The sequence below is a fragment of the Leucoraja erinacea genome, chromosome 1 (genome assembly GCF_028641065.1).
Source record: "Leucoraja erinacea ecotype New England chromosome 1, Leri_hhj_1, whole genome shotgun sequence".
NCBI classification, from domain to species: domain Eukaryota; kingdom Metazoa; phylum Chordata; class Chondrichthyes; order Rajiformes; family Rajidae; genus Leucoraja; species Leucoraja erinaceus.
This window is the reverse complement of record NC_073377.1, coordinates 137,060,481-137,083,593: the sequence shown is the minus strand read 5'-3', so window position 1 is coordinate 137,083,593 and position 23,113 is coordinate 137,060,481. Positions and strand designations below refer to the sequence as shown.

Sequence of the window (23,113 nt, the reverse complement as noted above, 5' to 3'; positions counted from 1 at the left end):
TGCCACCACCGTGATCGCCCCTAAGAGTAGATGTGGATGTGAGACTAGCGTAGATGGGGCAGGTGGAACTAGTGTAGGTGGGGCATGGGCAGGTGGGACCTCCAGGTGGGACTAATGTAGATGGGGCATGGGCAGGTGGGACTGGTGCAGGTGTAGGTGGGACAGGTGTAGATGGGGCAGGTGTAGATGGGGCAGGTGTAGATGGGGCATGGGCAGGTGGGACAAGTGCAGGTGGGACCAGTGCAGATGGGACTAGTGTATGTCACACACTGCCCTGGGCCGGGGATACATTGCCCCAGGTACATGGATACATTGTCCAGCAACTGTGCTACATTGCCCCGGGTACATGGATACATTGCCCCATGTACAGTGCTACATTGCCCCCCATGGATACATTGCCCCCGGGTACATGGATACATTGCCCCATGTACAGTGCTACATTGCCCCCATCGATACATTGCCCCGGGTACATGGATACATTGTCCAGCAACTGTGCTACATTGCCCCGGGTACATGGATACATTGCCCCATGTACAGTGCTACATTGCCCCCATGGATACATTGCCCCCGGGTACATGGATACATTGCCCCATGTACAGTGCTGCATTGCCCCGGATACATGGATCCGCTGTCCCGGGCCGGGCCGGGCCGTGTGTGTGTCACGGGTTCCGGGGGCAGGCCGGGCCGTGCCGTGCCGCTGGCTGCGGACGATGGCGGAGCGGGCGGCGGGGCCAGCGGGCGGGCAACGCTGCTGCTCCGGGCTCAGCGCCGCCTCGGGCCGCGGGCAGACGGACAGCAACGGGGACGCGCGTCCGGCCGCCCGCAGCCCCGCCGACACCGACCCGGTCATTTACTTCGTGAGGAAGGCGTCTCCTTCGGCCGCCGATTGCGGCGATGGCGCCGGGCTGCTACAGCTCGGAGCCCCGGAGCCCGTCCACCCCTCACAGTCTCCCCCCGCCGGAGCAAGTAAGTGGAGGAGGGAAGAGGGAGGAGGGGAGGGGGGAGGCGAACTCGCCGCTCGGCTTCAGCCCGACTTCACCAATTTTGCCCTGGGAAAGCCGGCCCGGCCCGCCACAGAGCCGCCGAGCCTCCAATACCAAGGGCTGCTGTAATGTTAAACCTGGTGCATCTAATCCTGCCTTAAACCTGGTGCATCTAAACCTGCAGTGCATCGCCTGATGCACACCCTTCTCTTGCCCTCGGGTCTGCTGGGGTTAATGGCGGGGAGAGGTCGCCCAGGCCACACAGCACCAGTCGTCTTACTCACTCGAGAGGATGCAGGAGAGATTTAGAAAGATATAGACACTTTGAACTGCAGATGCTGCAATGTTGGGTGGCACACAAAGTGCTGGAGTAACTTACAGACACTAGGAAATACAGATTCCTGTTTACAAAAAAAAAACAAAGTCCTGGAACAACTTGTTGACACAAGGAACTGCAGACGCTGGTTAACAAAACAAGACACAATGTGCTAGAATAACTTGTAGATACTAGGAACTGCAGATGCTGGTTTACAAAAAGAGACAAAGTGCTGGAGTAACTCAGCAGGTCAGACAGCATTTCTTGAGAACATTGATGGGCGATGTTTATTGTCCCTAGTGTGTTGGATAGTGCTAGTGCACGGAGTGTCCACTGATCTGTGCAGCCTTGGTGGGCCGAAGGGCCTGTTTCCACGCTGTATCTCTAAAGTCTAAATTTTATGAGAGGCATGGGTAAGGTAGTAAGAATTTTTTCTCCTGGTTGGTATTTTTAGAGGGGCAGTTAAAAAATGTGCACGGCAAGTATTTTAACACAGGGAATGGTGGGTGCCTGGAACGCACTGCCAGGGGTGGTGGTGGGCAGATAGTGGCGTTTAAGAGGCTTTTGGACAGGCTCATGGATACGCTGGGAATGGAGGGATATGGATCATGTGCAGGCAAAGTAGATCAGTTTAACTAAGCATTATGTTTGGCACAGACATTGTGAGCTGAAGGACCTGTTACTCTTCTGATACTTTTCTATGTTCACAAGTTCAGGTCCATGTGCCATAGAGGCAGAATTAGGCCATTCAAGTCTTCTCCGCCATTCAATCATGACTGATCTATCTTTCCCTCTCAACCCCATTCTCCTGCCTTCTCTCCATAGCCCCTGACACCAGCACTAATCAAGAATCTGTCAATCTCTTCCTTAAAAATACCCAATGACTTGGCCTCCACAGCCGTCTGTGGTAATGAATTCCACAATATTCCTTATGTTCTGGGAACACACAGAGCTGTGATGGGGATTGGGTCTGTGAGTGACCGGCCACTGTTGGATCCACTTTGTGCGCATTTATTGCCATGTTGAATAAACATGATCCCTACATTACACGGAACTTTGGACTCATTCTCCTGCATATCAGTTGAGCTGCACAATCAACAAAGAGGCATGCGGCACAAAGCAGGCCCAAAATGTCCAGGCCGACCAACATGCCCCATCTACACTCGCTGCATCTACACTAGTCCCACCTACACTAGTCCCACCTACACTCGCCCCATCTACACTCGCCCCATCTACACTAGTCCCACCTGCTCATGTTTGGCCCATATCCATCTAAACCTATCCTATCTATGTACCTGTTTTAAATGGTGTTATAGCTCGTTCCATAGACCGGCCATCCTCTGTGTGAAAAGGAACCCCTCATATTTCTATTGAATTTTCCCCCTCACCTTAAACCTAAGTATAGATTCCTGAGTATTGTCTCGACCCGAAACGTCACCTATTCCTTCGTTTCATAGATCTTGCCTCACCTGTTTCTCCAGCATTTTTGTCTATCTATAGATTACTCTGCTCGTTTCAACATTTTTGTAGTTTAGTTTGTCATGTGTACTAAGGTACTGTGAAAAACATTTTATTGCTTGCTAACCAGTCAGTGCAAAGACTACATGATTACAATCGAGCCGTTCACAGTGTACAGAAACAGGATAAAGAGAATAACATTTAGCACAAGATAATGACCAATAAAGTTCTAAAAGATTTAATTGGGTGAAAAAACTCCATGCATTAACCCTATCTATTCCCCTCATGATTTTGTACACCTCTATAAGATCACCCCTCATCCTCCTGAGCTGCAAGGAATAGAGTCCCAGCCTGCCCAACCACTGCCTTTAGCTCAGGCCCGCGAGTCTTGGCAACATCCTTGTAAATCTTCTCTGCAGTCTTTCCAGTTTAATGATAGTGCGGGTGAACAAAACCGAATATCGTCCCTCGTAACAAGTCTTCAAAGTTGTCTGTGTGGGGAAGTTGGTTCCTGCAGTTTATACTCTGCCTGTTCACTTCAGTTTTCCCAGCTAAGCCTGTTGCTCTGTGCAGTAACAGATGGCAGGATTTCGCTTTGCAACAACGGTTAATTATAAAAAGCCCATTTCAGTTCTGTTTTTACAAAATTAGCCGTCGTTTCGGGAAGGTACAACAGGAAATAAATCACTGAAGTATCTTTTGCACACCTCATTAAAGGCACGAACAAGATGTTTGACATTAAACAAAGGGAGTGTTTGATGGAAGTACCCTGCCGTGTGAGTGGAAAGAGAGGCACAGGTCAGTTTCTGTTCAGTTTATACTACAGAATTCCATTAACCTGCAAAGTATTTTAGAACTTGATAGTAAGGATTAAGCATGTGATTTTTGAAAAATGTTTTGCATCAGTAAAGGGCCTGTCCCATGAGCATGCGTCTGCATGCGGCAAGCGCGACCTAACGTGGTCGCTTGAGTCGTAAGGCCTCGCGGGGCCAGTCCCACTTCGATCACTGGAGCCGTATGAAGTTGTGCGGAGCTGGTCCTGAAAAAGTAACTGTCCAAAAATTCCGCGCGGCAACGGCCTGCCGGCCCGCAGCCACATTCGTACGCAGCCACTCGACGTCGTACGCAGCGTCTTGACGGCGTATGCCTTCGCTCGAACTTCATCAACTCGTACGGGATCACTCGACCTCTGCGCAGCCCCCGCTTCCGGTTTGGCTGCGCTTGCCGCATGCAGTGGCATGATCGTGGGACAGGCCCTTAAGAATGCTCAACTGGCTTGTCTCCAGGAAACCCTTAGCAGCTGGGGTAAAGTGTTGGCTAGTTATTGTGAATCGTGTTAGATTTTGTGCGTCCAACAAAATTAAAAGGGTGACAGATAGAAACATAGAAAATGGGTGCAGGAGTAGGCCATTCAGCCTTTCGAGCCTGCACTGCCATTCAATATGATCATGGCTGATCATCCAACTCAGTATCCTGTACCTGCCTTCTCTCCATACCCCCTGATCCCTTTAGCCCCAAGGGCCACATCTAACTCCCTCTTAAATATAGCCAATGAACTGGCCTCAACTACCTTCTGTGGCAGAGAATTCCAGAGATTCACCGCTCTGTGTGAAAAAAATGTTTTTCTCATCTCGTTCCTAAAAGATTTCCCCCTTGTCCTTAAACGGTGTGTGTGGCCCCTTGTTCTGGACTTCCCCAACATCGGGAACAATTTTCCTGCATCTAGCCTGTCCAACCCCTTAAGAATTTTGTACGTTTCTATAAGATCCCCCCTCAATCATCAAAATTCTAGCGAGTACAAGCCAAGTCTATCCAGTCTTTCTTCATATGAAAGTCCTGACATCCCAGGAATCAGTCTGGTGAACCTTCACTGTGCAAGAATGTCTTTCCTCAGATTAGGAGCAAAACTGTGCACAATACTCCAGGTGTGGTCTCACCAAGGCCATGTACAACTGCAGTAGAACCTCCCTGCTCCTATACTCAAATCCTTTTGCTATGAGTGCTAACATACCATTCGCTTTCTTCACTGCCTGCTGCACCTGCATGCCTACTTTCAATGACTGGTGTACCATGCACCCAAGTCTCGTTGCATCTCCCCTTTTCCTAATCGGCCACCATTCAGATAATAATCCTCCGGGTGCTCTAGTTTCCTCCCACATCCCAAAGACGCGCAGGTTCGTAGGTTAATCGGTCCTCTGTAAATTGCAGGGGTGTAGGGAGTGGATGAGAAAGTGGGATAACGTAGAACTAATGTGAAGTTAAGATGGACACAAAATGCTGGAGTAACTCAGCGGGACAGGCAGCATCTCTGGGGAGAAGGGATTCCTTCTCTCCAGAGATGCTGCCTGTCCTATTGAGTTACTCCAGCATTTTAAGTCTATCTTGGGTTTCAACCTGCATCTGCAGTTCCTTCCTACTCTGTGAACTTGATGGTCGGCATGAACCCGTGGACCGAAGTTCCTGTTTCCATGTTGTATCTCTAAACTAAACTTGACTCAACTAAACTTATCGAGTGTTACAATTGTGCTTTATAGTACGTAAATACAGTGAATTTATTTAATTTGCATACAAAACAGTAAAATCTTGCTATATATAAATACATTCATATTACGCGAAGAGGGGGGATGGGTACATGGAACGAGCTGACAAAGGGTATAGTTGAGGTGCACCTTGTTACAGGTCTGTTAAGCTGTTGCAATTAACATTTAAAGGACAGGTTTATAGATAGAAAATGTTTGGCGGGATATTGAACAGTTGCAGGCAAATGGGATGAGCTCAGGTAGACATCTTGGTTGGCATGGACAAGTTGGGCCGAAGGATCTGTTTCCTTGCTGCATAACTAACCGTATAAAATTCTACTACTAACCCACTGACTCCCAAGGCTATCTGGACTACACTTCTTCCCACCCTGCTTCCTGTAAGGACTCCATCCCCTACAAATTCCTCCGTCTACGCCGCATCTGCATCCAGGATGAGGTGTTCCACACCAGGGCATCGGAAACATCCTCATTCTTTAGGGAACGGGGGTTCCCCTCCTCTACTATAGATGAGGCTCTCACCAGGGTCTCTTCTATACCCCGTGACTCTGCTCTCACTCCCCATCCCCCCATGCGTAACAAGGGCAGAGCCCCCCTTGCCCTCACCTTCCACCCTACCAGCCGTCACATACAACAGATAATCCTCTGACATTTTTGCCACCTCCAACGGGATCCCACCACTGGCCACATATTCCCATCTCCTCCCTTGTCTGCTTTCTGCAGAGACCGCTCCCTCCGTAACTCCGCGGTCAATACGTCCCTTCCCACCCGAACCACCTCCTCAACTGGTACTTCCCCTTGCAACCGCAGGAAATGCTACACTTGTCGCTTTACCTCCCCCCTTGACTCCATTCAACGACCCAAGCCGTCTTTCCAGGTGTGGCAGAGGATCACCTGCACTCCTCCAACCTCATCTATTGCATCCTCTGCTCTAGGTGTCAGCTACTCTACATCGGTGAGACCAAGCGTATGCTTGGCGATCGCTTCGCCCAACACCTCCTCTCAGTTCGCAATAACCAACCTGATCTCCTAGTGGCTCAGCACTTCAATCCTTCTCCCATTCCGAATCCGACCTTTCTGTCCTGGGCCTCCCTCCATGACCAGCGTGAGGCCCAATGCAAATTGGAGGAGCAGCACCTCATATTTCGCTTGGGAAGTTTACACCCCAGCGGTATGAACATTGACTTCTCCAATTTCAGGTAGTCCTTGCTTTCTTCCCCCCCCCCCCCCCCCCCCCCCCCCCAGCTCTCCCACTGTCTCCGCATCAGTCTGAAGAAGGGTCTTGACCCGAAATGTCACCTATTCCTTCGCTCCATAGATGCTGCCTCACCCACTGAGTTTCTCCAGCATTTTTGTCCACCTTTTTATAAACTTGATTAGTTTAGTTTAGAGATACAGTGAGAACACAGGCCCTTCGGCCCACTGAGTCTGTGCTGACCACTGATCATTCGTACACTGTTTCTACCTGTACACTAGGGACTAATTTTACAGAAGCCAATTAACCTACAAACCTGCACGTCTTTGGAGTGTGGAAGGAAACCAAAGCACCCGTATAAATCCCACGCGGTCATAGGGAGAATGTACAAACTCCGTACAGACACCACCCGTAGTCAGGATTGAACTTGGGTCTCCGGCGCTGTGAGGCTTCCCGACGGGCTGCGGCTGTGGACTGGGAACGCGGCCGGAGGCCTTTATTGAGCTGCCGCGGTCTCGATGCCTCCCGGATCGCCGTGTTGAAGCCTGGGTCGGACGGAGGAGCCGGGGCCTGGCGGGTAGAAGCCAGGGTCGGGCGGAGCGGCCAACGGAGCCTGCGGCTGGGGTCCGGGTCGGCACCACGGAGGCGTGAAGTGGGGGCGACGACAGCGGTGAAGCCTCGGCGGGGGCAGCGGTGAAGCCTCGTGATGATGGGGCCTCGATAGCGGTGAAGTCTTGCGATGATGGGGCCTCAATAGCGGGTGAAGTCTCGCGACGATGGGGCCTCGGCGATGGTGAAGTCTCGCGACGATGGGGCCTCGCCGGCGGTGAAGCCTCGGTGTGGGGGAACCGCCCTGAGGGGGGAAGAGAACAGAGGAACCTCGTGATGGGGGGGGGGGCGATGGGTCTCGAACATGGGGACAATGTTGGGGGGGGGGACGATGGGGCCTCGGCGACAAAAGCCTCGTGACCTGGGGCGTCGCCGTGGGGGAACTGGTGGGGGTGGGGGTGGTACAAATGGGGAGGGGCGAAGAGAACAGTAACATTGTGGGCGCTATTGAGGGGCCGCTACAATAGATACATTGTGTATGCAAGCAAAGAATCTCACTGTGCCTCGACGCATGTGACAAGAAACTATTCCTGTTCCAACTCTACCAACTCTACCATCATATGATCAGCCATGATCATATTGAATGGCGGTGCAGGCTCGAAGGGCCGAATGGCCTACTCCTGCACCTAATTTCTATGTTCAACTCTACCAGGTTGCCACCATGCTGCCCCCGATATTAAGGATTAGGCAGTGATTTTTCAAAAAGGTTTTACATCGGTACGAATGGTCAACGGGTTTGTCTCTTGAAAACATTTATATCCCGGGTTACGTGTTGGTTATTTATTGTAAATCGTGTTCGATTTTGAGCAGAAAATGCAGATGGTTTCCTTGTGGTTGGCGGAAGGGGAGATATTCTCTGGGATACCAGAGAATTAATTGCCTGGTTCGATGATGCCTGTTTCCCTGCTGTATCTCTTAACTAAACTTAACTAAATTAAAGATGAAAATTATAATTATTGTATTGGAATTGCCTGCCTAACCTGCCTCTAACTCCGACCCTGGCAACTCCTCACAAAGCTTCTCTGCCCCATTACCGATGAATGATTTGTCAAACTCCTGGAAGTCCTGCATGGGTCCTGTGCTTTCTACCAAAGATTTCATTTTTCATTTCATCGGAGCAGAATTAGGCCATTGAGTCTACTTCGCCATTCAAACATGACTGATCTATCTTTCCCTCTCAACCCCATTCTCCTGCCTTCTCCCCGTAAACCCCTGACACCCTGTCAATCTCTGCGTTAAAAATATCCATTAACTTGGCCTCCACAACCATTTGTGGCAATGAATTCCACAGACTCACCACCCTCTGACTCAAGATATTTCTTTGCTTCTCCGTTCTAATGGAACGGCCTTTAAGTCTGAGATTGTGCGCTCTGGTCCTCGACTTTCGCAACTGGTGGAAACATCCTCACCACATCCACTCTATACAGGCCTTTCACTTAAATAATCGAATAATTAAATAATCAAAACAAAATTGTGCGGGATTAGAAACCCGAAAAACAGGAGCATCTGGATCCTCAGCTGGTTCTGTCACTTCTGCTGGGAAAAGGGAATAGCAAGCTCTGCAGAGCAGCTCCTTTCAGAACAAGCTAGTCAAAGCCAGTGTATTGAAGTGTGGCCAGTAATATACAGTGCATTCAGAAAGGACTCGGGGCCCCTACACTTTTTCCACATTTTGTTACGTTACAGCCTTATACTAAAATGGATTAAATTCTTTTTTTTTTTATCATCAATCTACACACAATACCCCATAATAAAAAAAAAAAGCAAAAACAGGTGTTTAGAAATTTTTGTAAAGTAATTAAAAATAAATAAATAACTGAAATATCACATTTACACAAGTATTCAGACCCTTTACTCAGTACTTTGTTGAGGCATCTTTGGCAGCAATTACAGCCTCAAGTCTTCTTGGGTATGACACTACAAGCTTGGCACACCTGTATTTGGGTAATTTCTTCCATTCTTCTCTGCAGATCCTCTCAAGCTCTTTCAGGTTGGATGGGGAGCATCGATGCACAGCTATTTTCAGCTATCTCTTAGAGATATTCAAGTGGGTTCAAGTCCGGGCTCTGGCTGGGCCATTCACAGACTTGTCACAAAGCCACTCCTGCGTTGTCTTGGCTGTGTGCTTAGGATCGTTGTCCTCTGCCCCAGTCTGAGGTCCTGAATGCTCTGGAGCAGGTTTTCATCAAGGATCTCTGTACTTTGCTCCGTTCATCTTTCCCTCGTTCATGACTAGTCTCCCAGTTCCTGCCACTGAAAAACATTCCCACAGCATGATGCTGCCACCACCATGTTTTACCATAGGTATGGTATTGGCCAGGTGATGAGCGCCTGGTTTCCTCCAGACTTGACGCTTGGCATTCAGGCCAAAGAATTCGATCTTGGTTTCATCAGACCAGAGAATCATGTTTAGGTGCCTTTTGGCAAACTCCAAGCGGGCTGTCATGTGCCTTTTACTGAGGAGTGGCTTCCATCTGGCCACTCTACCATAAAGGCCTGATTGGTGGAGTGCTGCAGATATAGTTGTCCTCTGGAAGTTTCTCCCTTCTCCACAGAGGAACTCTGGAGCTCTGTCAGAGTGACCATCGGGTTGGTCACCTCCCTGACCAAGGCCCTTCTTCCCGGTTGTTTAGTTTGACCGAGCGGCCAGCTCTATGAAGAGTCCTGGTGGTTTCAAAGTTCTTCCATTTAAGAATGACGGAGGCCACTGTGCCCTTCGGGACCTGCAATGATGCAGGAAATGTTTTATACCCTTCCCCAGATCTGTGTCTCACACAATCCTGTCCCGGCGGTCTACGGACAATTCCTTTGTCTTCATGGCTTGGTTTTTGCTCTGACATACGCTGTCAACTGTGAGACCTTATATAGACAGGTATGTGCCTTTCCAAATCATGTCCAATCAATTTAATTTACTACTGATGGACTCCAATCAAGTTGTAGAAACATCTCAAGGATAATCAATGGAAACAGGATGAACTAAACCTCAATTTTGAGTGTCATAGCAAAGGGTCTGAATACTTATTTTAAGGTGATATTTCATTTATTTCTTTTTAATTACTTTGCAAACATTTTTAAACACCTGTTTTCGCTTCTTCATTCTGGGGTAGTGTGTGTAGATTGATGTTAAAAAATAAGAATTTAATCTATTTTAAATAAGACTCACGTAACAAAATGTGGAAAAAGTGAAGGGGTCTGAATACTTTCAGTATGTCCTGGTGTTGTTGATTCTCCGACTGGGTAAAAGACTGCATGCATTCACCTTGCCCCCCTCATATTCTTATACAACTCCATAAGATGACCCCTCCCCCCTTGCCCTACCATGCACATTTACTAATTGTAATTTGCATGAATGTCTTGCTTTAGATGTCTTCTTCCATTCACCGTCTAGTGGAATTTAAATATAATTTATGCTTCAGTCATAGTCATATTGTGTGAAGATAGGTCCTTTGGCCCACATCGACCAACATGGCCCATCGACACTAGTCCCATCTGCCTTGTTTGACCCATGTCCCATTAAACTGATCCTATCCAGGTAATTGTCCAAATGTGTCTTAAATGTTGTGATAGTACATGCCACAACTACCTCTTCCGGCAGCTCGTTCCATATACCCACCACCCTTTGTGTAAAATAGTTACTAATGCCCCTGTCCCACTTAGGAAACCTGAACGGAAACCTCTGGAGACTTTGCGCCCCACCCAAGGTTTCCGTGTGGTTCCCGGAGGCTTTTGTCAGTCTCCCTACCTGCTTCCACTACCTGCAACCTCCGGCAACCACCTGCAACCTCCGGGAACCGCACGGAATCCTTGGGTGGGGCGCAAAGTCTCCAGAGGTTTCCGTTCAGGTTTCTTAAGTTGGGCCGGGGCATTACCTCTTAGGTTTCCATTAAATACCCCCTCACCATAAACCTGTCCACTGGTTCTTGATTCCTCTACTCTGGGGGTAAATGACTGCATTTATCTGCTTTAAGGTAGACACAAAAAGCTGGAGTAATTGAGCGGGACAGACAGCATCTCTGGAGAGAAGGAATGGGTGACGTTTCAGGTTGCGACCCTTCTTCAGACTGATGTCAGGGGAGTGGGCGGGACAGAGATATAATGTAGTCGGAGACAGTAAGACTGGTGGGAGAACTGGGAAGGGAGAGTGGAATGGAGAGAGAGGAAAAGCAAGGGCTTCTTGAAGTAAGAGATGTCAATGTTCATACCGCTGGGGTGGAAGCTGCCCAAGCAAAAAATTAAGTGCTGATCCTCCAATTTGCGCTGGGCCTCAGTCTGAGATGTAGGGACAGGTGTTGGATCTCCGGCGGTTGCAGGGGAAGGTACCTGGGGGGAGGGTGGTTTGGGTGGGAAGGGATGAGTTACGGACCAGGGAGTTACGGAGGGAACGATCTCTGCGGAAAGCAGAAAGGGGTGGAGGTGGGAAGATGTGGCTAGTGGTTGAATTCCATTGGAGGCGGCGAAAATATCAGAGGATTGTGTGCTGTATGTGATGGCTGATGGGGTGGAAGGCGAGGACAAGGGGGACTCTGTCCTTGTTACGAATGGGGGGAGCGGGAGTAAGAGCGGAGCTGGGGTATATCGAGTAGACTCTAATAGAGAGCCTCATCTAGAAAGGAAGAGAGGAACCCCCTCGTCCTCAAGCGTCCTTGTCCATCCCCTCCCCAGTTCACCCATCAGCCGAGTCTATCCAGTTTTTCTTCATATGAAGAAAGACTGGATAGACTCGGCTTGTACTCGCTAGAATTTAGAAGATTGAGGGGGGATCTTATAGAAACTTACAAAATTCTTAATGGGTTGGACAGGCTAGATGCAGGAAGATTGTTCCCGATGTTGGGGAAGTCCTGAATAAGGGGTCACATTTTAAGGATAAGGGGGAAGTCTTTTAAGACCAAGATGAGAAAAACATTTTTCACACAGAGAGTGGTGAATCTGTGGAATTCTCTGCCACAAAAGGTAGTTGAGGCCAGTTCATTGGCTATATTTAAGAGGGAGTTAGATGTGGCCCTTGTGGCTAAAGGGATCAGGGGGTATGGAGAGAAGGCAGGTACAGGATACTGAGTTGGATGATTAGCCATGATCATATTGAATGGCGGTGCAGGCTCGAAGGGCCATATAACCATATAATATATAACCATATAACAATTACAGCACGGAAACAGGCCATCTCGGCCCTACATGTCCGTGCCGAACAACTTTTTTTCCCCTTAGTCCCACCTGCCTGCACTCATACCCATAACCCTCCATTCCCTTCTCATCCATATGCCTATCCAATTTATTTTTAAATGATACCAATGAACCTGCCTCCACCACTTCCACTGGAAGCTCATTCCACACCGCTACCACTCTCTGAGTAAAGAAGTTCCCCCTCATATTACCCCTAAACTTCTGTCCCTTAATTCTGAAGTCATGTCCTCTTGTTTGAATCTTCCCTATTCTCAAAGGGAAAAGCTTGTCCACATCAACTCTGTCTATCCCTCTCATTATTTTAAAGACCTCTATCAAGTCCCCCTTAACCTTCTGCGCTCCAGAGAATAAAGACCTAACTTATTCAACCTATCTCTGTAACTTAGTTGTTGAAACCCAGGCAACATTCTAGTAAATCTCCTCTGTAGTCTCTCTATTTTGTTGACAAATGGCCTACTCCTGCACCTATTTTCTATGTTTCTATGTATCAGTCTTACTGTCCCCGACTGCATTCTATCTCTGTATCGCCCACTCCCCTGACATCAGTCTGAAGAAGGGTCTCCACCCGAAACGTCGCCCATTCCTCCTCTCCAGAGTTGCTGCCTGTCCCACTGAGTTACTTCAGCATTTTGTGTCTATCTTCGATTTAAACCAGCATCTGCAGTTTTTTCCCACACATTTATCCGATCTATTTCTCTCATGATTTTGTACACCTCTATAAGATCACCCCTCATCCTCCAGAGCTCCAAGGAATATAGTAACATAGAAATTAGGTGCAGGAGTAGGCCCTTCGAGCCTGCACCGCCATTAAATATGATCATGGCTGATCATCCAACTCAGTATCCCGTACCTGCCTTCTGTCCATACCCTCTGATCCCCTTAGCCACAAGGGCCACATCTTACTCCCTCTTAAATACAGCCAATGAACTGGCCTCAACTACCCTCTGTGGCAGAAAGTTCCAGAGATTTACCACTCTCTGTGTGAAAAAAGTTTTTCTCATCTCGAATAAAGTTCTAGGCTGCCCAATCTCTCCCTATAACTCAGGCCCAAAACAAATTCCTCGTATGTTGCAAAACATACTTGGCTAATTAAGTATGATTAAAGTTCAAATTTGTCACAGGCACCATAAGGTGTAGTGAAATGTAATTTACCATGCAGCATTACAATTAAAAAAAGGAAACAGTACACAACATAGTTCAACACAGACATCCACCACTGCATTCGTCACTGTGGTGGAAGGCAATACAGTTCACACAGTCCTCCTCCTCCTCCTCCCTTGTTCACCCATGGTCGGGGCCCTGACCCTCCGTAGTCGCCACTACGGACGGCCCGATGTTCAAGCCCTCTGGTCATATCATTATGATTAAGTCCAGGCAACATTCTGGTAAATCTGCTCTGCACTGTCTCCAGCCTGACAAAATCTTTCCTATAACATGGTGACCAAAACTGAACACAATATTGTGGCCTCAGCAATGTTTTGTATAACTGTAACATGACCTCCCAACGTCTGTACTCAGTGTTGTATTGTTCTCTGAGTCTGAGTGCCTGTGTTGCTGCTGCAAGTCAGATGTTCATTGAACCAGAACCTCACTGGACTTGTGCATATGGGAATAAACCAGACAGGACTGGACTTGACTTGATCACACAACGTAGTGACTCCACCAAGAGTCTGACCACCGAGCCATGACTCTTGTTTGTCAAGGGTTCTGATCATTCCTTCCTGCACTCGAGAGTTTAAACAAGTCAAGTTCAGGTTAGTTTAATTTAGAGATACAGCACGGAAACAGGCCCTGGGGCCCACCGAGTCCATGCCTACCAGCGATCACTCCTTCACTCTAGTTCTATGTTATCCTGGTTTTGAATCCTACACACACGGGACGATATACAGAGGCAAAAATTAATCTACTAATCTTGCACGTTTTTGGTATGTGGGAGGAAACCGTGGCCTGATGGTTGCTGGGAAGAAGCTGTTCTTGAACCTGGAGGTCACGGTTTTCAGGCTCCTGTACCTTCTTCCCGATGGTAGCAGCGAGATGAGAGCGTGGCCAGGGTGGTGTGGGTCTCTCATGATGCTGGCTGACATTTTGAGGCAGCGACTCCTGTAAATCCCTTTGATGGTGGGGAGGTCAGTACCCGTGATGGACCGGGCAGTGTCCACCACTCTGTAGTCTCCTTCCTTCTGGGGCGTTCGTTTTACTGAACCAGGCCGTGATGCAACCAGTCAGTGTGATTCAATGGCCACAGTCCCATCTACACTAGTCCCACCTGCCCAATTTGGGCCCATATCCCTCAAAACCTATTGTTGTGTATCTGTAATGAGCTGCCAGAGAAGGTAGTTGAGGAACTTTCACAATGTTTAAAAGATATTTGAACAGGTACATGGATAGCAAAGGTTTTGAGGGATATGGGTCCAAATTGGGCAGGTGGGACTAGTGTTGGTGGGGCAGGTGGGACTAGTGTAGGTGGGGCAGGTGGAACTAGTGTAGATAATAGACAATAGACAATAGGTGCAGGAGTAGGCCATTCGAGCCAGCACCGCTATTCACTGTGATCATGGCTGATCATCCACAATCAGTAACCGGTTCCTGCCTTCTCCCATATCCCCTGACTCCGCTATCTTTCCGGTAGGCGGCGCGACTCTCGTCAGCAGCGGCCTCTGCAGCCTGTCCGCGTTTTTTATTATTTTTTGTCTATGTTTATATGTAGTTTTTGTTATTTTTTGTTGGGGTGTGTGTGTGGGGGGGTGGGGGTGGGGTGGGAGGAAGGGGGAAACTTTTAAATCTCTCCCTGCACTGGAGACCCGACCTTTTCTTGTCGGGTCTCAGTTGTCGTTGGGGCTGCAATGAGGAGCGGCCTCCAACAGAAGAAGCCGGGGACTCTGGTGCCGACTCACCTCACCGTCGCGGAGCTGGCCGAGTCCAGAGCGGGTGGAGCGGTGGTGGAGCTGCTGCTGCTGCTGCTGATGCGGAGGCTGCAACTGCGGGTCTGCGGACGGCGGCACCGGGAGCCCGCGGGTCCCTGGAGGGAGACCGCTTTTCAGGGCTCCTGCAACGGCGACTTCTCCCGCCCGAGTTGCGGGGTCGAAGAGCTCCTGGAGCGGGGCCTACATCACTGCCCCGCGCGGCTTGGAATGGCCGTGGGACTCTGCGAGCGCACGCCGGGGGCTCCAACATCAAGACCCGGTGTGCGACCTTGCACCACCCGGCGTGGCTTTAATGGCCGCGGGACAATCGCCATCGCCAGCCGGGGGCTTTGACTTTGACTCTGACATCGGGGGAAGGGGAGAGTGCAGTGGAGAGATAATTTTTTTTTGGCCTTCCATCACAGCAATGTGATGGATGTTTATGTAAAATGTAAATTATGTTGTGTCTGGGGTCTATTTGTTTGTAATGTATGGCTGCAGAAACAGCATTTCGTTTGGACCTCCAGGGGTCCAAATGACAATTAAATTGACTATTGACTATTGACTTTAAGAGCTCTATCTAACTCTCTCTTGAGCACATCCAGAGAATTCTGAAGCAGAGAATTCCACAGATTCACAACCTTCCGTGTGAAAAAGGCTTCCTCATCTCTGTTCTAAATGGCTTACCAGGGCTCGAAATTAGCGGTTGCCCGGGTGCCATTGACCACCCAAAGTGCCGCCGGGCAACCTGAACGCCGACTCATTTTGCCCGGCTTGGCAAACAGATACTGGTTTGTACCGAAGATAGACACAAAAAACTGGAGTAACTCCGCGGGTCAGGCAGCATCTCTGGAGAAAAGGAACGTGACGTTTCGTGTCGGCGACGGCTGCATTGCGGGGCAAAGATACTAGGTGAGGGATGACGAAGGGTCAGAGCGAATGATGGGCCGCGGCCATGACAGTGGCTCCATCTCCTCCTCCTCCTCCCGCACCCCGCCCGCCCTGATAGCGGCTGCTGCTTGCAAATCCGCTAACGGCGCTTTCAAAACAAACCCTCCCGCACGCCGAGGCCGGGAGGAGGAAGGGAGGAGGGAGGCCTTGGCGTGCGGGAGGGTTTGTTTTGAAAGCGCCGTTAGCGGGTTTGCAAGCAGCGGCTGCTATCAGGAAGGAAGAGGAGATGGAGGCGCTGTCGCGGCCGCTGCTGCCGCTGTGCGGGGCCCGTCATTCGCTCCGACCCTTCTGAAGCAGCTGCACCAAAGATCCTATAGCTATAGGATCTTTGAGCTGCACCGCTCGGGCCCCGCACCTTGCTGTTGGCTGGAGGAGGATGGAGGTGGTGGCGAGGAGATCCCAACAGCCAAGGCAGCCGATGTTGTCCGAGGAGCGCTGACCCTTCCTTCCCCCCCCCCTCGCCCCCCCCCCCTCTCTCTCTCTCTCTCCCGTACGTCCCCTACACCCCCCCCCCCCTAATCCTGGGACCCCTCCTCTCCATCCTGCACTGATCCCCATTCCTGCCTCTATTCAGTCCTCACTGACATCCCCTGTGCTCCCCTCCCCATCTACCCGCTCCCCCATCCCCCCCCCCCCCCCCCCCAATCTATTCATCTTGCGCTAATCACCCAATCCACCTCGCATGGATTCTCCTGCCACCCCCCCCCCACCCCCATCCATCCTACACTGGTCCCCCAATTCATCCTCTACTTACCCCTGTTCCCATTCATCCATCCTGCACTTCTCCTCCATCCATCATGTACTGATTCCCCATCCATCCTGTACTAATCCACGCATTCATCCCGTACTGACCCACCCTCCATTTACCCTGCACCTTTCCCTCATTCATCCTGTAGTGATCTCCATTCATCCTGCACAGACCCTCAGATCCACACCGTACTGACCAACCCCCCCATTCATCCTGTGCTGATCTCCCCCATCCATCCTGTACTGATCCTCGCATTTAAGAAGAATGGGGGGAACAGTCTGAAGAAGGGTCTCGACCCGAAACTTTGCCTATTTCCTTCGCTCCATAGATGCTGCCTCACCCGCTGAGTTTCTCCAGCACTTTGTCTACCCCCATCCATCCCGTACTGAACCCCCCCATTCAACACCACTGACATCCCCCGTGCTCTTCCCTCACAATTTTACCTACTCCAACCAACACGTACTAATTCCCCTGCCTCAATCCATCCATTCTGCACCGACTGCCTTCTAACCACCCCCCGCCCCTCCCCCTGCCATCTATCCACCCCGCACTGATTCACACACACCCCCCTCCCTGACTCTATTGTGCTGGAAATGTCTTCAGAGCGAACATTGACTATGTTTGATAATGGAATGCAATCAAATGTGTTTTAATTCCCAAATATTATTTGTTTTAGTCCATAAAGATGGATTAATTAAATTGTGAACACGTGAAACATTAAAACCGCAGTGTTCGATTGTCACTGCTGCCGTTGACACGTTATTACAGAATTCATTTTAACGGCAAATCAATGCTCTTAATATGGAGTATCAGTACTGTAGTTATTTAATGAGCAACATTCACAACTATACGTTGGATTTATCCAGGTTTTACTTCTACAGTCGATCATATACATCACAAATTTGGTCAGGAGATATTTCAGTTGAAATTTTAACGTTAATTCTGAAGTGGGAATGATGGAAACAGCTTTTATCAATAATTTTTTTTAAATCTGGTGCTTACAAACTGGGTATCTTCATTGCTGTTCACAACATGTACATCTAATCTGAATGTCCGGTAATGTGGCGTTTTGACACCTTTAAATATATTACCAAAAGAACATTTGCTGCAGTTATGTCCTTTGCCCATCTCTTGTCAGTTAGTGTAATGTTTAACCTGTCAGATGGGTATAGTCGGTTTTAACAGCTATTATCATAAAATGCCTATAGAAATTTCCTTGCAACCTGTATATTTTGTTGTGGATAAATTATGTGGGAAGCGAGAGTGTTTCTGTACCAATAGCAATAACGACCCATGCTATGGCCATGTTATGGTAATTTTCAGTCCTTCACAGAAAACATGCTTGCATCAATCTGTAGTGTGCATGGTTAAGCATATATGTTACCATGGTCCAGGATTTATTGACACAGGTTGATCATACGCTGAATAATGGAAGTTTGGAAGTGGAAAGAACTAATAGAAATTGCATTCATTGCAATGTGTAAACAGAGTTGAGATACTGTCTTATAATTTTGCTGCATGTCATTGTGGGATATATCATGTCTTGATTGGTGAATATGTTTAGTTTGTGACTTTATTTGAAGCAGAAATAATATGTGAATAATATGTGAATTTTAATTGAGTATAATTCCGACTGGTAACTACGCACTTCGTCCGAGCACATTATCGCATGCGTCATGCAAGCCATCACAAATGACCACCTAAACTGTCATTTGGCAACCTAAAAAGCTGCCAAGGTTGCCCAGCTGGCAACAGGGGAAAAAAGTTAAGCGAGAGCCCTGCTTACCCCTTATTCTTAAACTGTAGCCCCTGGTTCTGGACTCCCCCAATATTGGGAACATGTTTCATGCCTCTAGCATGTTCAAACACTTAATAACCTTATATATTTCAATAATATCCCCGCATCCTTCTAAATTCCAGAGTATACAAGCCCAGCCGGACCATTCTATCAACATATGACAATAGGTGCAGGAGTAGGCCATTCGGCCCTTCGAGCCAGCATTGCCATTCACTGTGATCATCCCCAATCAGTACCCCATTCCTGCCTTCTCCCCATATCCACTGACTCCGCTATCTTTAAGAGCCCTATCTAGCTCTCTCTTGAAAGTATCCAGAGAACCTGCTTCCACCGCCCTCTGAGGCAGAGAATTCCACAGTCACAACTCTCTGTGTGAAAAAGTGTTTCCTCATCTCCGTTCTAAATGGCTTACCCCTTATCCTTAAACTGTGGCCCCTTGGTCTGGACTCCCCCAACATTTGGAGCAGGTGGAATCAGTGTAGGTGGGACTAGTGTAGAAGGGGCAGGTGGGACTAGTGTAGAAGGGGCAGGTGGGACTAGTGTAGAAGGGGCAGGTGGGACTAGAGTGAAGGTGGGACTGGTGAAGGTGGGAACTGCTGAAGGTGGGGAACTGGTGGGGAAGGTGGGGCAGGTGGGACCAGTGTTTGTGGGGCTAGTGTCAGTGGGACTAGTGTAGGTGGTGGGACTAGTGTAGGTGGGGCGCTGGTCAATGTAGTCTTCTTTGTTCCTGGGCATTTGAATTACTGAGCCAGGCTGTGATGTAACCAGTCAATATGTCTAGGTTATTTTAAGCATCTTCCTCATTATGCTGACTCACTTGATTCTGTGTGCATCCATCTCCAATACCTGCCTTCAGCCTGAGCAACATTCATGATGAGAGTTTGAGGTCGGATCACTTGTAACAGGGGTTTGTTGATTTCGGGTGCTCCAAATACATTCAGCAATTAGTTTTATTCCCCTCAGATGCAGGGTGTGCCGTTTTTGATTTTTGGAGACACGGTGGTGCAAGTGTTGGAGCCACTGCCTCACAGCCCTGTTGACCCATGTTCGGTCCCAACCTCCCCTGCTGTCTCTATGGAGTTTGCACATTCTCCCGGTGACCACATGGGTTGCTTCACACATGCCAAAGGCATGCGGTCTGGGGAGTTAATCGCCCCTAGTATGTAGGTGACGGGTAGTCTGGGCAGAGTTGATGGGAATCTGGAGAGAAGTGCTTTCAGGAAAAATTGGTGGGGTGTGGGACTGCCCTGTGAGCTAGTATGAACACAGGGTGGCCAAATGGCCTCTATCAAAGTCATAAGGAACTGCGTGTAGCCTTTGAACATTGCCTGAGTTTTACCAAGGTGTAGAAGCTACTGACTTACTGTACCTAATGGGATTTGTGTAGATAGTTACAATGGGTGGCACAGTGGTAGAGTTGCTGCCTCACAACTCCAGAGACCCGGGTTCGATCCTGATCTCATTTGCTGTCCGTGTGGAGTTTGCACATTCTACCTGTGACCGCGTGGATTTCTTCCGGGTGCTCTGGTTTCCCCCCACATCCCAAAGACCTGCGGGTTTGTAGATTAATTGGCCCTCTGTACATTGCCCCCAGTGTGTAAGGAGTGGATGTGAAAGTGGGATAATGTGGAACTAATGTGAACGGGTGATCGACGGTCGGAATAGGCTTGGTGGGCCGAAGGACCGGTTTCCATGCTGTATCTCTAAACTAAACTAAACAATGGACGGCATGGATGTGGTGGGCCGAAGGGCCTGTTTCTGCCCTGTATGACTCTATGCCTCCATATGGTTGTGTCATCATCATCTTACAGCACAAAATTGGGCCCTTCGGCCCACCATGTACATGCTGACCTTTTTGCTCATCCAAACTGATCCCGTTTGCCCCCAGTAGATTTGTCTCCTTCACGCCTTGCCTACTGAAGTGTCGGCCCTTTAAATGTAATGATGTTATCTGATTCCACCAACATGTGGAAACAAGGAACTGCAGATGCTGCTCTATACCAAAGATGGACACAAAGTGCTGGAGTAACTCAGCGGGTCAGACAGCATCTCCAGAGAAAAAGGATGGGTGACGTTTCGGGTCGGGACCCTTCTTCAGACTGAAAAAGATTCCTGACCCGAAACGCCACCTGTCATTGTTCTCAAGGGGTGCTGCCCGACCCGCTGAATTCATGGTTAGACGTCATAGGAGCAGAATTAGGCCATTCGGCCCATCAAGTCAACTCCGCCATTCAATCATGGCTGGTCTATCATTTCCTCTCAACCCCATTCTCTTGTCTTCTCCCCATATCCCCTGACATCTGTACAAATCAAGAATCTGTCAATCCCTTCGTTAAAAATATACATTGACTGGGCCTCCACAGCCGTCTGGCAATGAATTCCACAGATTCACCACCCTCTTCCTCCTCATGTTTCTAAATGTGTGTCCTATTTTTCTGAGGCTAAGACCCTAGACTCTCCCACTAGTGGAAATATCCTCTCCACATCCACTCTATCTCGGCCTTTCACTGTACGGTAGACACAAGGATCTGCAGATGCGGGCTTACAAAAGAAGACACAGAGTGCTGAAGTAACTCATCGGGGCAGGCAGCATCTCTGGAGAACATGGATAGGTGATGTTTCGGGTCGGGACCCTTCATTTTCAGACTCCTGAGTTACTCCTGCCCTCCCACAGATACTGCCTGACCCACTGAGTTCTTCCAACACTTTGTACCTGGGTGTGTGCTGATGTAATGGCTACAGCGAAGATTTACGAGGATGTTGCCAGGACTAGAAGGTCTGAGCTACAGGGAGAGGTTAGGCAGGCTGGGTCTCTATTCCTTGGAGCGCAGGAGGATGAGGGGTGATCTTATAAGAGTTGTATAAAATCATGAGAGGAATAGATCGGGTAGATGCACAATCTTTTGACCAGAGTAGAGGAATCGAGAACTAGAGGACATAGGTTTCAGGAGAAGGGGAAAAGATTGAATAGGAATAATCTTCTCACATAAAAGGTGGTGGGTGTATGGAACAAGATATTAGAGGACCCTAGCATCCACAAGCCTGACTGCCCCGGAAGACCCATTGTCTCTGCCTGTTCGTGCCCCACCGAACTCATTTCCAAATACCTTGACTCCATCATATCACCCTTGGTTAAATCCCTCCCTACCTATGTTCAAGACACCTCAGACACTCTCCGTCGTCTCCGCGCATTCCATTCTCTAAGCCCTCACCCCCTCATCTTCACCATGGACGTCCAGTCACTCTACACCTCCATCCTCCACCACGATGGTCTCAAAGCCCTCCGGTTCTTCCTCGACCAGAGAAGCAACCTATACCCAGCCACTGACACTCTCCTCCGCCTAGCGGAGCTGGTCCTTACCCTCAATAACTTCACGTTCGACTCCTCCCATTTCCTCCAAATACAAGGCGTAGCTATGGGCACACGCATGGGCCCCAGCTATGCATGCCTATTTGTCGGTTACGTCAAGCAATCCTTGTTCAATACATACCAGGGCCCCATCCCCGACCTCTACCTCCGCTACATCGACGACTGCTTTGGTGCCACCTCCTGCACCGGCATACAACTGACTGACTTCATCCACTTCACCACTAACTTCCATCCGGCACTCAAATACACCTGGACCATTTCCGACACTTCCCTACCATTCCTTTACCTCACTATCTCCATTGCAGGTGATAGACTTCTGACCGACATCCACTATAAACCCACTGACTCCCATGGCTATCTGGACTACACTTCTTCCCACCCTGCTTCCTGTAAGGACTCCATCCCCTACTCCCAATTCCTCCGTCTACGCCGCATCTGCTCCACGGATGAGGCGTTCCACACCAGGACATCTGAAATGTCCTCATTATTCAGGGAACGGGGGTTCCCCTCCTCCACCATAAATGAGGCTCGCACCAGGGTCTCTTCCATATCCCGCAACACTGCTCTCTCTCCCCATCCCCCCACTCACAACAAGGGCAGAGTCCCCCTAGTCCTCAGCTTTCACCCCACCAGCCGTCACATACAAAAGGTAATCCGTCAGTTTCGCCACCTCCAACGTGACCCCGCCACTCGCCACATCTTCTTCCCATCTCCCCCCATATCTGCCTTCCGCAAAGACCGCTCCCTCCATAACTCCCTTGTCAATTCTTCCCTTCCCTCTCGGTCCACCCCCTCCCCGGGCACTTTCCCTTGCAACCGCAAGAGATGCAACACTTGTCCCTTTACCTCCCCCCTCGACTCCGTTCAAGGACCCAAGCAATCGTTCCAGGTGCGACAGAGGTTTACCTGCATCTCCTCCAACCTCATCTATTGCATCCGCTGCTCTAGATGTCAGCAGATCTATGTCGGTGAGACCAAGCGGAGGTTGGGCGATCGTTTCGCCGAACACCTCCGCTCGGTCCGCAATAACCAAGCTGACCTCCCGGTGGCTCAGCACTTCAACT

At 49.3% G+C, this 23,113-nt stretch overlaps 1 protein-coding gene across 4 annotated transcripts in view; it reads left to right on the top strand.

The window, feature by feature from the left end:
* Positions 1 to 686: 686 nt before the first annotated feature.
* rufy3 (RUN and FYVE domain containing 3) overlaps positions 687 to 23,113 on the top strand; it is an 87,374-nt gene continuing 64,947 nt past the window's right edge. Inside the window, exons 1-2 of one of the 4 annotated variants that reach the window (XM_055644000.1) lie at positions 687 to 966; positions 3,475 to 3,555. In XM_055644000.1, the coding sequence (XP_055499975.1) occupies positions 711 to 966; positions 3,475 to 3,555 (337 nt within the window). In that variant the 5' untranslated portion in view covers positions 687 to 710. The remainder of the gene's footprint in view (positions 967 to 3,474; positions 3,556 to 23,113) is intronic. The other 3 variants (XM_055643988.1, XM_055644008.1, XM_055643993.1) reach the window with 3 other exon arrangements.